The sequence below is a fragment of the Protopterus annectens genome, chromosome 15.part0 (assembly GCF_019279795.1).
Source record: "Protopterus annectens isolate FY-2018-M chromosome 15.part0, PAN1.0, whole genome shotgun sequence".
Lineage (NCBI taxonomy): Eukaryota > Metazoa > Chordata > Ceratodontiformes > Protopteridae > Protopterus > Protopterus annectens.
In genome coordinates this window covers 164,634,900-164,651,066 of record NC_056749.1, presented here as the reverse complement: position 1 = coordinate 164,651,066, position 16,167 = coordinate 164,634,900, and the positions used below count along the sequence as shown (strand labels likewise).

General features: G+C 36.9%; 1 protein-coding gene across 1 annotated transcript in view; it reads right to left on the bottom strand.

The window, feature by feature from the left end:
• Nucleotides 1–8,060, bottom strand: part of TNMD (tenomodulin) — a 1,096,617-nt gene extending 1,088,557 nt beyond the window's left edge. The window contains exons 1-2 of the mRNA XM_044057640.1: nt 7,949–8,060; nt 6,617–6,751 (exon numbers count right to left, since the gene is read on the bottom strand). Of these exons, the coding sequence (XP_043913575.1) occupies nt 6,617–6,751; nt 7,949–7,996 (183 nt within the window). The 5' untranslated portion in view covers nt 7,997–8,060. The remainder of the gene's footprint in view (nt 1–6,616; nt 6,752–7,948) is intronic.
• Between the last annotated feature and the right edge of the window lie 8,107 nt (nt 8,061–16,167).

The following is a 16,167-nucleotide window of genomic DNA, read 5'->3' as shown; positions in this document are numbered from 1 at the left end:
GACCTGCACGAGTGAGCCTAAAAGTACAGAGACTGAATGGCCAAAAAAATGGACTTGTATATACCAACTCCAAGATAGCCATTTCTCAAAATAGTCCCTTTTCTCCAAGGTATGGTGATCTCTGAGTTGGTATATATAACTTCAGAGAGTGTGAGGGCTTACAAGTTTAAAGGAGAAGAAACAATTTCCAACATTTTGTTGTCTCCTGCGTTTTCCATCTTTTTTTTTTTGGTATGGCGGCACTCAGCATTATAAGTGCCAACATTTTGGTAGGGAGCTGATGTGACATTGATAAATTGCACAAAATGCAAAGCTCAAATTGGTATAAGAGATGAATGCTGATTTACACTATGGAGGTAATACGTACATAGTATAGCTAGGATGTTGTAGTTAACTTCTGTCTATACAACAGGATTTATGAATCTCGCCTTGTATGTTAAGTAGAAAGATTCGTAACGAAGTTCCATGTGTCATGCACAGCAGCGTCTAGTTTCTGTGCAAGCACTGAATGCAAATAGATTCTGTAATCTTATATGCAAGACTATTTGCAAGAGACACTGTTCTGCTCTCTACAGAGTTTCAATGAAATGCAAATAAATAACAAAATTATTTTCTTGTATAAAACTCACTGAAATATTGCAATTATGAAACAAAGTGGTCTTGAGGACTTGTTTTCTGCCTCTCTCAGAGCATACGATACGGAATTATATGACATTAGCTGCATATTTCTCTGCTGGGGATAATCAGCATTGCTAGCAACATCTAAGCACAACAAACAGAAGAAGATATTTCCAAAAAGGCCATTACTTTTTTGTATTTTCCTAATAGTGTCCGCCAGTGCTGTTTCAGAACGCCAGAACGCATTTCAGAACTCATTCAGCAGTGTCTAACTCCAGACTGCTGCTGGTTTGTTATCAGACCTCATAAACCACAGTAAAGGTACTGTTTTGACTGTTTAAATGAGAATAATATATTGGTCACAGAATGCCGACTGCCAATGAATGTGTACTGTATCTAATATTGTTCGATGATTACTAGTAAATGATATGCAGTTTTGGCTAGCATCTGTTTCTTTTTTCTTTTTTTCAGTATTTGGAACAGTCAGATATTTAATTTAATATCTAAGACTTTTCACTGTTATAGCTACGTAAATGAACTGAAAGCTGGTACAGAAAGTGAAAATATATGGCAAGAAATCCTGATTGGTCAGTGTAGATGAAAGGTGCGTATATAGATCTATGTGTGTATGTGTATATATATATATATATATATATATATATATATATATATATATATAGATATAATACAATGAAGTGTAGGGCAAAGAATGGAATGTTCTTAGTCAATGTTATAGTTTTCCTCTACATCACATAGTCCTAATGATATTTTGCTTTTCTCAGAAATTTAATTTTAGCTGATTTTGTTACTAAGCAAGTGCGTAAGTACTTCTTGTACTTTTCTCAGGCATACTTCAGGCAACAAAAGAGGCTAAATGCAATACATATGTACAGTTTTAGAGCAACAGATCAACTGAGAAAACGTATACAGATACAGGGAAGACATGGAAACCTCATTCCAAGAGTGATTGCAAGTTAAGAATAAATACAAGATACCTGGATCCAATAGTATGAAATGACCACTGCAAACCTGTGTATATGTCTGACCCCCATCTCAATGATCCGATCTAAAAGGGTCTCCCATTCTGATGGAGATCAAGTACGAATAAACAAGTATTTATAGAAATGCATTTTGAAGTCTCAAGGGTGTTTACTAGAGATGGACAGATTGCAGTACAGGTGGACTGGTGACAGCACAGAATGAATAATATGAACTCTAATAGTGATTGCTGAATAGTATGGACAGTCCCTTGACATAAACATGATGTCCAATAGCAGTAGTTCTTACTAAATATTGCTGAAAAAAGGTCCAGATATAAACATGCCTTGATTGATTACTTATTGTGTGACAAAGGATGCTAAGACTGGGTTAGAAAGGATTAGCTGCAATCATGTGGATGGTAGCTCATGTCCGCAAACCCTGTCATCATGTAAAGCTTTGTATGCAGTCCAGGGGACCATTTGCAAGCCTAGCCCAAATTCCCATTTGCCTCAAAGCACTGTTTAAAGGAGAACTGTACCCACAGACTCAAAATACATATTTATTTCATCATGGGTTGGTGTTTTCTACATTTTAACACCACTCTGGGACTATTTACAGGTTTTTAAATATTTTTCTATTTAATTTCTTAGTCTGACCACATGGGGTCTGGCATCGAAGTAATTCTGATTGTTTAATCTGCCTGTGGGTATCCAACAATACAGTGCTTGTCTGTATAAAATTACATTGCAGAGGCCTTTTTTCCTAAACCACCTGTCACTGCATTGATTTTACATGTATATACTGCTGTCTTTCATCAGTTTTAAGTAACATTTCATGCCATTCAATGACTACTTAAAACACAAACAGTGCAAATGCCATGAAACAGACTTTCAAAGTGCTTTTTAATGCTGCTTCTTTTTAGAATAGCTAAACTGCAGTCTTTTGTGAAGACTGAATTGTACTACGTTGACTCATCTCCCATCCCCCTTCACACCTAACTTCCCTAGCTGTCAAAGTGCTAAGGGTAATTTGAGCTATTACCTGCTGTGATTGACAGCTCACAGCAGGATACTTGACTCCTGTACTATTTCCTTGTTATAGCCTTTACTTTCTGTATTGGTAGGGGAAGGACCAGGGAGCTGTGACATCACAAGATGGCTGGATTTTTAGGACAATCATGGTGATGTCACTTTGGGGAGGGAATTGGCCGGAAAACTACCTGTATTCATTGGCTTTGATGACATCAATGAACTGGAGACTGCAACAAGATTTTCCAGGGCAGAAAAAAAGTTTTTTGAAAGTAAAACTACCACTGTACAGGTACTGTTCTAGCGGAGAGAAACAGTCTATTTAACATATTTTAAATGCTGCATTGTTGTTTATGCATAGCAGAGACAGTAAATAGGGAGAAAAAAGACAGAGAAGTGAGCATTTAGCAGCAGAATCCCATTGTTGTCCTTTAGGGGACTTGCTCATGGTTGCACAGTAGGCAAATGAAGGCCAAGGTACTCAAACCTTATACTACAGGAATCATCTGTGCTAACTGCAAGAGAGACTGAAGCATACAACCCTAAGGGGACTTGACCTCACAATCGTCATTGTCTAAGGCATTTCCATTGAAATGCAGAGCTTCAGCAAAAGTCACATTACTATGAACATTATATGTGTATTTATTCATTCAGATTTTTATGGTGCCGAGTTGCCAGCCCAACGCCCAACCTTCAGCGAAGGCACGCCCATTCACGCATGTCTTTCGAATGTCACTCGACCGCGGGGAGGACATGCAGACTCCACACAGAAAGCACTCCAGCTGAGAATCGAACAGGAGAACCTCTTGCTGTGAGGCAACAATGCTACCGCTGCACGACCGTGGAACCATAAAAATCTACTGCCAATCATTAACGGACTGGAGGTCCGCTGTGGCGACCCTTAACTGGGAAAAGCCGAAAAGACAAACATCTTAGGAGCATAGGTAATGTTTGGAAGATGCAGTGTAGAAAGAGTATAGTTACAGCAGAACTTCTGGCAATTCCAACATAACCACATGGCCACACCTTTGAATCAACAAAAAGGTCTTCACATTCAGTCATTTCTGTTTGTCAACAGGGCCAGTTTGAGTCACATAATTGCATGCAAATGTGACTTTACATGCACATGAGTGCATACAGACATTTATTTTTGAGTTTACATGTTATGTAAATTGCAACAGAAGCAGAGACTGAAAGCACCTATGTATTCAGTTTAATCTCGAGGCTTTGTAGAGGGAATGGCACTCAATCCAGTAATCTGAAAGGAACACATTAGTAAATACAGCTGCTTATGCCTATATGCAGTACAATCTAGAATTTATTTGCAATCCACCACAAACCAAATCTTTAAAGGGGAGCAAAATACTGAGACTGAAAACAGGTACACTATTGTCAAATTTGTTACAATTACAAAAGAGTTATATACTAAGAAACTACAATGAATCTAAAAAGTAATAATCTGAACAAAGAAAGTGGACCAGTCTATATAGCAAATCATTTATTCCATAAGTGCATTTACTAAAATAAAAGGAAATGGCCAAAACCCCCAAAATAGTAAAAATGTTGCATGTCACTACCATCTCTCAACCCCACCCCCAGCCCCACGCGCACATACTTCAGTTTCCAGAGTAATAGTCTTGCAGTAAAGGCCTTATATTCACAAGTTCATTGGTAATGATGAACCAAATTGTTCAAATATTCTGAAAGAGTATGGGATTTAGATGTGGGCTTCATCTGTATCTAGATACACAGAAAATGGAACACTATGTTGTATTGCCTGGCAAAATAGACTCTCCAAAACAAATAAATATATGAATGAATGAATAAGTGAATGAACAGATGACCAGATGACTGAACGAATGGATAAAGTGAAATAAAACGTATACAAACTGGCACTGTTTTGTCATGTTTGTACACAGAGTGGAAAACGTTGACATAAGGCTGTCATTGAGGGGGCTGATCTTCAAAGGCACTTTCTGAGGTTGAAGTGAAAACGTACAAAAATATTAGTGCATTATGCTTTCTCACACTGAAAAGCACATCAAATTCATTTCTGTGAAAATCTTATTACACTAACAATCACTGAAGACAGTATTTTTGTAATTGCCTTGGTCTATTTTGTGTGAAGCAAAGGATGCAGTCTTTTTATATGAAGTATTATGCCTTCTTACCATGGCTTGATAAAAAGAGAAGCCAAGGTAGTTATTAGCAAATACAAGGCATATGGACATTTTTCTTTTTTACAACTCTAAAATGTACTCAAGGCCAGTGAACTGACTTCTTAACTATGAACTTTTTTTACTAAAAAAAGGTGTAACGTGACTTTCAGATCAGTGAGGAACATGGGCTTTCTTATAACCAGATATTTAAAAAGTTGAATTAAGAAGGGTTAGACATTAAAACCAAAAAAAATCATGCCTGGCTGTATAAATTTCTGTGTGTTAGCTGCAACATTATTTTGGAAAATAGTCAAAGTATGTATGAGCATACATATAATAGAAGTGTTGCACTGTAAATCAGCACTGTACTTGCACTCCAAAGCATACCAGCAGACAGACTACCTAGCTTACCTACATAGAAAATGGCATGATATATGACTGTATAAAGCACTACAATTTAATTGTATGTATTTTATTAACTTTATGCAGATATCAAGTGTAACTACCCTGTAAAGGGCCAGACAGAACTGCATTTAGAAACAAGCCAAAATATCCAGAATGTATGGTTGAAAATGAAGGAAAAAAATAGGTAATGCCATCACACTTTAGGTAGCTAATGTGTACCTCAAGAATAAAATACTTTTACATTTTAATACCTTACTAAAGAAAACACATTTCTATTCAGTAATGCTTATTTCTAACTGGCAAGGACATGCACTACCAGGAGCTTATGCTCCACCTAGTGGTGGGCTACTGACATTAGCACACTTCTAAAAGTCCAGGTGGATTTTTAGTTACAGGACAGCAGATTTCATCAGCAGTGTTATAAAGCAAGCCAGTATTGTACAAAGAAAAAACGATATACTGTGGTAGTGTGTGACATCTAATTGCACATAAACTCTTAGGCAGACTTCCAACTCTGGATGCCCTTCCCTTTGAGCTTTTTACCTTTAAGGCACTACTTTATAGATGGCATGGTTTAGTGATTGAGAGTTATGTCCTGTTCCTTAGCATACTGCATAAAGCTGCAATTTGTTGAAATTTAGTTATTGACATGCTACTGATATTTTACACCAAGAGCAGTTTTGCAAATTGTATGACCTCAGTAACTTAGCTGTAATCTATTGCAAGACAAAATCAGAGCTAATGCCTCATTTAAATCTCATCACAAATAAGTGTATTTCATACAGTTGCACATTATACATTTCTTGCACAGACCTCCTCCCACTGTTTATGTGGAAGCTGTACTCTAAACTGTCCTAGAACATATAAAATTATTCAAGTATATGCAAACCTGAAAATGTACTGAATTAAAAAAGTGTTGCCCTCCCCACCTAAAATTGTGCCTGATATGTTTCTTTCAGGAAAAGTTAACTTTCTACCATTAAAAGTTCATGACCTTGGAGTTTATAAAACGTTAATTTTAACGTGCATCTAATGACCTGATAAGAGTATTAATTTCTTTCATTTTGCTTTGGGCTTTTAGCAATCTGCCAAAATATTTGATGTGTAATTATTTACATTTTAATGCCTGGCAAGTTTGTACTCTGTAACATGCACAAGATGTTCAGTAACAATAAAAAGTAAGACATTAAATCAAAAACATAGCAAAAAAGCATTTAAAACACAAATAACTATTACTATAGTACATAAAATGACACACATTAGTTCTTATTGAAGCTTAATCAAAACTTACATGCAACACAAACAATAAACAGAACATTAGGATACTTTTCACCCATTTTGTCTTTGAAACAACATTTTAACATTGTGAATATGCACAAATGGTATACTTTTTTGTTGATAAATTATGATAATCTATACACACACCTTTCCAGGCTTTTCATTCCAGAAGTGTAGTACACCAAAGATACCGAAAGTTAGAGAAATAGCTAGAAAAGTCAATACCAGCCCAATAATGGCATACTGTCTATAATTCTTGTGTCTTCGTTTTGATGCTTCAATCTAAATATGTGGAGAATTTGAGAAGATGCAAGGTTAGTGGCAAGAACCCTTACAAACCAACAATAACAAACAAATGCATTATCATCAGTAATGGCAATTAATGGATGCATCAGAGTAGCATAGCACAAAATGGCTTTAAGTCTGTAGTGTACCTAATCCCACTTTGTTTTACGAGCATTAGTGAAGACAACTTATTTGTATGCATACTGTAAGACGGTATTCTAAGGACTTCTGAAGGCACTTGCACCAAATTATCACATCAGACTAAATATTATTTATATATTCAAGTATATATTGTGTGTTCATGAGGACATATCCACACAACCATTTATGTCTTTATACAGATACATACACACACATTTCTGTATACAGATGGGCACATACACACCTCTCCCTTCCTCTTTCTCTCTATATATTTATATATATATATATATATATATATATATATATATATACATCTTATTTATAAATATTAAATACACATATATATATATATATATATATATATATATATATATACATATACACATACACACACATGTATGTGTGAGTGGACTCTCCATCGCTCCTCTCTCTCTCTCTAAAGATATATATATATATATATATATATATATATATATAGACACAGGCATGCGCACTTATCTGTATACAAATATATAAAAACAGAAAAACAGATAAATGTGTATATCTATCTATATATATATATATATATTTATATACGTGTGCATGTTTGTGTGTGGGTGCATATATATATATATATATATATATATATATATATATATATATATATGAAGAGAGAGAGGGGGATACACACACATTCATATATACTCAAAACTATATAGCCTTATGAAAAACAGAACTAATATGCATCAATGCTGAAGTAACAGGACATAAAAAAGATTCACTAAAAAGTATTGCAATCATCAATTTTGATATAGTTTTATTTGTTTTATAATCTCATTTAATGCTAGTTGCAAGTTTAACTTTTGCAAATTCCTTGCAGCTGTTTTTTTTTTTTTTTTTTTTTTTTTTTTTTAATTAATCTCATAGTAAAGGCATTGGAAATATTAATCCTATTACACTGTATAGCATACTACTGTAAAGTAATAACACAAAGATTTACTTCTTCCTCATTAAGGACAAAGCTATTCTACACAAATGATGCCTAAAATGCAGTTGAATAAAATGTTAACTTACGTCTGTAATAAGACACTGTGCAGTGGAGTCTGAATTGCTTTTTTCCATGGTCTCTTTGGAGTCTGGTCCCACTTCTGTTCTACTGATCTGGAATGTAAAGAAAACTGCTATGTGCCTCCCTACTATGAAAACTGTTTTATTGGTGCTATGGGGGTAGCCACGTTAAAAGTGGGAGGCTTAGCATATAATTTCTATTCAAATTCCTTTGGTGTGCTGACATCATAGTTTTTCCTATATTCAGATTTAAGTTCCTTGGTTTTGACTATCAGTTTAAAACCATAAATGAGAGAGCACTATACTACCATTGTGTTAAAGCATTTGATGCTGCAGAACTGACAGAACTGGCAAACTGTTGACTTTATCATCTGAAATGCAACAAAATAATGTGCAAAACTAATTAATTCCATATAAATATCACTATAAAGTTAGTGGATTATCAGACTGTGCAGAACTAAATTCTTACTGCAAAACCACTAGTCATTATAATGGAAATACCATGGGCAGAGTTCCTGTTCACGAAATATTCCTGCCTTTTGTTAGCAAAAAGCTTGCACACTTGTAATTGCTCTTCAATATCAAAATTTGTGAATTTAAAAAAAAATAAAAAGGAAAAGCTGTACTAGAGAAATACAGAATTCCATTCAGCCAGGGTAATACTTTTATTGCAAGTCCAAATCATGTGACAACTATTATGAGACATTTTTACTTTATGAAAAGAATCTAGTTATACTATTAACAGCTTGATTTACACATACTGTGGATATATGCAAATTAACAAATCAGACAGGTATGACTAGTGCAGATTTACTACAGTGACAGGTATGACTAGCCTAGATTTACTATAGCAACATATATAACTAGTACAGCTTTACTATAGTGACAGAGACAAGCTATGACTAGTCCAGATTTACTATAGCAGCCAACAGACAGAGTCAGATTTGTTTGACTAGTAACTTACACTGTAAGGCTAGATAGACTGATCAATAAGGAGAAAGGAAGAAGCAACGTCGACATTATAAACAGACGTGGGTCATTTTACATGAGCACACCTGAGCGCAAATATGGAATGCAGCAAGGCAACAAAAAGGCAGGTGAATGCCTGTATGCAAAGGAAGATACATCAGGTAAAAAATGAATTGTTATACATCCAAACAGATAGCCGGTAGGATCTCTTATGTAGTAATATATCCAGTTCTGGAGGCATATATAAGAAATCTCATGGTGCACAGAAAGAGAAATACAGTTATTCAGATAGGTTCTGCAGATTATCTGCTATAAAAAAATCAGTACTTCTATGCTTCAACCTGACTAATGTCATGTTTCAATGTGTGTGTTACTCACATAAGCAGTTTCTACTCTACATAAATCTCCCTTATTCTTTTGGTACTGTGACTGCAGCGAGAAGGTTTTTGGGAAGAATATTTTGACTCGGTCTCTCTCAAAATACTTAGGCCTGTGAAATTTTTTAGAAATTTATTCAGTCACCATGGAAACCTCACAGCTCTGGCATCTTGGGGAAAAAAGTTATCAACTAAAAGAAAAACAAATTGCTTCCTTCTATAAGGGCAGTGTCATGAAAACAAAAACATCTTTGAAATGCATAGGTGTTTACTGCCATATAATCACAGAAACTGGGAAAATCAGGGTCAATTCTAGCTGCATGATGTGAAATGGTAGTACAGTCTTCGATGTGCTTGCTTAATCCCCATGTATGCCAACAGCTGTTATTTATTTAAGCCTTATTTTCTGACTGGAAATGACCCACTGGGTAGAGTCGGCTTTTAGAAGAGGTTAAGGGAGAAGAGCTTGACACTTCACTCCTGAGAATAACACAATCAGTAAACTACGTATTTGGAAATGTACATGCAAACTGATTTTATAGTAAACACTATTCATCATCAGCATTCTCATATCCAGAAACATTTATAGACAGTGGAGTTTTATTTCTTTCTTTAATTATTAATTTCATTTAGTTACCAGGAAAGTGTGACTGGGCAATAAAACCCCTTTTCAGCAGAGGCCTGTAGAGAAAAGCTCCGGCTGACAAATACATGCAGATAAGATGCAGACGGTATATAGAGATAGCAACTATATCAATAGTTAGACAAAGTAATGTTTTGGCAAAACAATTATCAAGTAATTTGGGTAAAATGCATCAAATGGTATCAACAGGTAGTCGAGATACTGGTATTTATGAAGAACAGTTTGATAAGTCATCATCATCTTCTTTTGGCTGTTCCCGTTAGGGGTCGCCACAGTGGCTCATCTGTTTCCATTTCTTCCTTTCCTCTGCATCTTGCTCTGTCGTACCAACCACCTGCATGTCCACTCTCACCACATCCATAAACCTTATCTTAGGCCGCCTTCTCTTCCTTTTACCTGGTAGCTTCATCCTTAGCATCTTTTTCCCAATATACTCTGCACCCCTCCTCAGCACATTTCCAAACCAGTGTAATCTTGCCTCTTTGGCTTTGTCTCTAAACCTTCCAACCTGGGCTGACCACCTAATATACTTATTCCAAATCCCGCCCACCCTCGTCACACCCAGTGCAAATCTTAACATCTTTAACTCTGCCACATCCAGCTCTAAATCCTGCTTTTTGTCAATGCCACTGTCTCCAACTCATATAACATAGCTGGTCTCACTACCCTCTTTTAGACCTTCCCTTTCACTCTTACTGGTACTCGTCTGTCACAAATCACTCCTGACACTCTTCTCCACCCACTCCATCCTGCCTGTACTCTCTTCACCTCTCATCCACACTCGCCATTACTCTGAACTATTGATCCCAACTATTTAAACTCATCCATCTTCTACTTGCATCCTCACCATTCCTCTATCCTTCCTCTCATTCACACACATATATTCTGTCTTAGTCCTCCTGGCCTTCATTCCTCTTCTCTCTAGAGCATATCTCCATCTCTCCAGGGTCTCCTCCACCTGTTCCCTACTCTCAGTACAGATCACAATGTTATCTTCAAACATCATAGTCCACGGGCACTCCTGTCTGATCTCGTCTGTCAACCTTTCCATCACCACTGCAAATAAGAAAGGGCTCAGAGCTGATCCTTGATGTAATCCCACCTTCACCTTAAATACATCATTCACTCCTACCACAGACCTCACTGCTGTTACACTACCCTTGTACATATGCTGTACCACTCTTACATACTTTTCCGACACTCCCGACTTCCTCATACAATACCACAACTCCTCTCTAGGCACACTGTCATATGTCTTCTCTGTATTTCTCCATCAACACTCTCAGAGCAAACATCACATCTGTAGTGCTCTTTCCCGACATAAAACCATACTGCTGATCACTAATCATCATGTCTCTTCTTAACCTAGTTTGATAAGTAATTAGTGTAAAAAAAAAAAAAAAAAAAAAAGTATAAACAGCCCAGAAGGAATTTACAGAATAACTAGATATTTACAAGGTTTGAAAACCTTTCTTCAGGACTAAACTAATTCCCCTGATTAAGCAACATGGACTGATTCATGCAATGTTTAATAACATATTACGTAGCAGCTCATAATCTTAACCTTCTAGGATGAACTGACAGATATAGATATTGTGCTACGTCTCGGTTATACTAAACTGACTGAAAACAGCACGGCTCGTATACTTTTATGAAAAGTACAAAAGCAATTATAACTCTAAGCAGGATACTCAACAGCTGGGCAAGAAGGATCAGATAACAGCGTAGGGTAGTGTAGGTGAGTTAGAGGTACGAAACGAATGAAGCTAAAGTTAAAGGATGGGTGAAATGCAAGGTTATATTGTCTAATAAGTGAAGAGTTAAGTGACAAAAATTTGACAGAGTAAGAAGGCATATGTCTGTAGGAAGTTAATAAAATCTGCAAGAAGAGTTGCTAGTAAGAGTTAAATAACATCTTATAATCTGCAGGGTAAAATGATGATCAGATGTCTTCAGTAGACGAAATAGAGGTTTGTAATTCAGTATTATTTTAGGACCGCTAAGGTTTACCTGTGCTCATTATAGTTATTCAAAAACAAGTTGCACTTCACCAATTTTTCTGTTCTGTATCAAGAAATGTAACTTAAAAATGCATAATGCAGGGAAAGTCCTCTGCACCAATTTATTGGGGGGGGGGGGCTTGGACCCTTTAACTTGTATATTCAAACTCTGTGGGCACACAGTGGGAAAAACACTGCAGTGCACCATTGGCTTGCACTATGTAAAATAGTAAAATTCTGATATATCACGATTAAGGGAAATCAAATTAAAGACACTCACATGAACTACCCTCATCAGAGTAGAGTATAACTTATTAGGAGGCATTTGTGGGTTTTTTATGTTCTTATGTTCTGACTTCATTTGATAATGAGTTCCATATATTTGTCACAACAACTGCAAATCTGAGAAAAAGGAATTCCCATACCTTTTTTTCTCTACAAAATATGTATGAGCTTCTGGACCACAAAGTCTGCAGTGATATTATAATTCAATAAAAAAAATTATTGCTGGACAATTTTGTGTACAAAGGGTTTGGGGACAGGTTATCCTTTCAAATTTAGGTGAGCCCAATGCTTTTAAGACTGCAGCAGTTCCATATTGCCGTTCCTCAAATTATTTAATGTCAAGCAACAGAATGGAATATGAGATTCTGAAATGGAATACACTCCATCTATCACTTTTCTGTGATGTGCAGATAATACATCTTGTTTGGCTAGGGCACAAGGCAGGGGATCCGATGTTCATTAACATCAGGGTCATGCAGTTTGACTTTCTGTAATGTGTGTGGGTGTTATGCAGCTATGACAGTGACAACTCTTGTATGGGTAAGCTTTTTTCTTACAAAGCATAAAGGTAGTAAGCAATGCTGCTGTCCTAAGATATACTAGAACACTTTCTTGCCCATTTAATAAGCAGTTATGTCCATAAAGTTCTAATGGGATTTGTAGGTCTTCAGTTACCTTAGTGTTACACATACTAGTGAAATAGAATGCACAAGCAGAAACACTTAATTTTTTTCTCCTTTGCATGTTCTCTGTAATGTAGACACACCAGACTCCTGGTTGTTTTAATGGGTAACGACAATGGCATGAAACACAAGGCATAAGATTTGCAAAGTGCAGGCCAGACTTTCCCTGAACTCATCAATAAAGATGCTTTTCTGTCAATTCAGCTTTCCCAAAAATTGATTTGTTTTGATGGCAGCTGTAAAACAGCTGTTTCATTAGAATAAATCATGACTTGATAACCTCCATGGTATTTATACTCATTCACAGTTTCAAACAGAGTCGAAATAAGGGTACTGAGTTTGGTCTGATCAGTGTTTTATGGGGTATGTACAGTTTAAATGCCGATGGCTAGATGCAGGAACGTCCATGTCATGTAATTCATTCATTCTAAAAGCTTGCACTGAATAAACACCTCATGGAAGCTAGTCACATTCAAAGTATCTGTGCTGCACACTGAACATTCTGACAAACATCCAAAGGTTACAACTACTACAAGAATCAAACTAATGTATAGTTTTAGATTATGAAAATGTTCCTGCGCATAGGGTTGACCAGTTTGTAAGACTGCCTTCTGAACTTAAACTGTAGTTATTTAGATACTTACATTCAAACAAGTAAAATATGAAAATAAAACAGAATGGTGGCACAGTATAGGTATGATGACCCAAAATAAAATAAAAGTATACAACACTAATCTGTGATGACTAAAACAGATAACTGATTCAATTATTTAATTCCAGAAGTCTTGCTTTGGATTGGGAGACATCTTCCTACAAATATGGTACTGGAGCATGTGCCCGGCATATGTTTTGGGATGCATGTTCTACCAGCAGTCCTTTGTGGAGATCAGAAATGAGATTACCTTCAAGAGTGCGGATTCATCACGGTGATGCCCCTTCTGGAAGTGAGAGACAAAGCCTCTCCATTGCCTCATTACATTCTCATTCCCTAGGCTGTGTCAGGCATGCACAGAGTAAACAATGACTTAATAATAAAAACTCATCTGATGGCTGAATGGATAATGACCATGTCATGGCTGTCCTCTTATAATATAAAAGCATGAGTTGAAAATAAAATGTCCATAATAGCAGCATACTGGCCAGAAAGACAAGAGGAGAGAAATTCATAAAAAGGTAGGATTTTGTGGACCTCCTAAAGTAAGACTCAGCTTCACGTGTGCAAAGCTAGAAGAACTGGAATGATAGCTAGGGGTCTCCAGCCAAATCCATGGAATCATTAGCAACCCTCATTAACCCACTAGAGTTAGCTAATCTGAGGACAGGGAGAAAAAAGTTCTATGAAATACAGTGGACCTTTGTTATACAGGTCACACAGTAAGTAACACTCCACTCCATGATCAAATCATGACCAGGAGCCATTGCAGCTCACACATTACAATAACTTCCATGGCAAAATGTTCCAGGCACTCTGGAATTCTGCACATATTGCAACCAATCTGGTCAATTTCAGGAAGCCCAAGCTACAAAACACTGCAATAGCCAATTAAGAATGTATACCAGTGCTTGGATTACGGTCTCCAGGTTTGACTGTAGTAACAAATCTTTATGTTTTAAATGTTCCTGAGATGAAAACGTGAATATTTCACAACAGCTGAAATGTGATCCTTCAGAATCATCATTTCATCCAAGAACAATCCAAGCATCTACACCCAAGAAGTGAGTTTAAAGCTGACTACCACAAATAAATGGAGTCTGATGGCTGATTTAACAAATTCAACACAGAATCCAGACAGTCCTCAAGAAGGCAAAACATCAGATATTTTGTAAGTGGGTTAATGAAATCAAAACGGAGTCTTGAGAAACCCCACAGGTGAATTAGTGGCACAAGGGAATTTTTATGCCTGAAACTACACCTTGATTATGCCCTTTAAAATAAGATGTGAAGCAGGCAAACAGTACTAGAACCACCACCACTGGGTATGAAGGCACCTCAGTATGAGCCCACTGTCCACATTCACATGTTGCAGTGACAGCAAGGATGCAGAGCCTGACATATAACCAATCATTTTTAACCCCAGATGGCAGTCAAACTCAAAATAGCTGCCTCAGGGTAGCCATGAAAGTACTAAATTTGAATAAATGTGCTTAAATAACCTCATATAAAGGACACAGGCCTGTGTGTGGATAAAGCGACTCTATTCAGATATCTTGCTTATACAGGAATTTCAGACATGTCCTTTAAAACATGTCAAGCATTGTTGCTTGTATACTGTCCACTGCCCCCTCATTCACTGAAAACAGTAAGAGGAAAGCCAGTTTCTGTTATGATCAGGAGTTGTTTTCCAGAGGAACATGTGAACAATATTAGGCAAGCAATCACGGGAACCATAAGTAGGCACACAGAAGGGTTCTTGCTGTCCTTTTGAAGCACTTAATTTTGCTCACCTCCCAAATCGCGTTTATATCATGTTATCGAAAGATGAAATTAGCAAACGCTATTTCATCGGCCCCAAAACATCTAAACATGAAAATATCGAACATTCAGAACAGAAAATCTTTTCCCATGGAAAAAATTTGCTGCTCCGAAACATATACACACAACACAAGCACATCAAACAAACAGCAACCACACACATACACTTAAATTCCTACACTAAACTAAACATACACTACTATCTACCCACTTACCTAAACCCAAACCCTGACCCTAAGGTCCATCACTATCACACACTCACCTAACCTGCGCCCTAACCCTAACTCACTTAAACCGCCCCCTAACCCTAAAGTCTATCACTATCGCACACACACCTAACCCGCACCCTAACCCTAACCCTAACTCACTTAACCCGCCCCTAACCCTAACGTACAAACAATCACACACTTACCTGAATCCAACCCGTAACTTTCTACCACAGCACTAATAATAGTGAAGCCACAGAAACGGCCCGAGGAAAGAATTTCCTGTTCTGCAGCTTTGCTATTCTTAGCGTTCGCTGAATAGTGTTAGATATCAGAACATTCGAAGTTTTAATACTTTGATGTTCTGATATAGACCCCCACCCCCAAATCAAGCAACAGCTGTATGTACTTAACCAGGGTATAAATTTGTGCCTCTCCAGCCAGTCCTCTAGACTGGCCTTATAGGTAGACAAAAAAGTACTTTGCTAGATCTGAAGTGGTAACTTCATCCATAGGCTGGGAATATATTGAATTATTAAACTATCTATGGGTGGTGTAGTTGTGCAGTGGTTAGCATTGTCGCCTCACA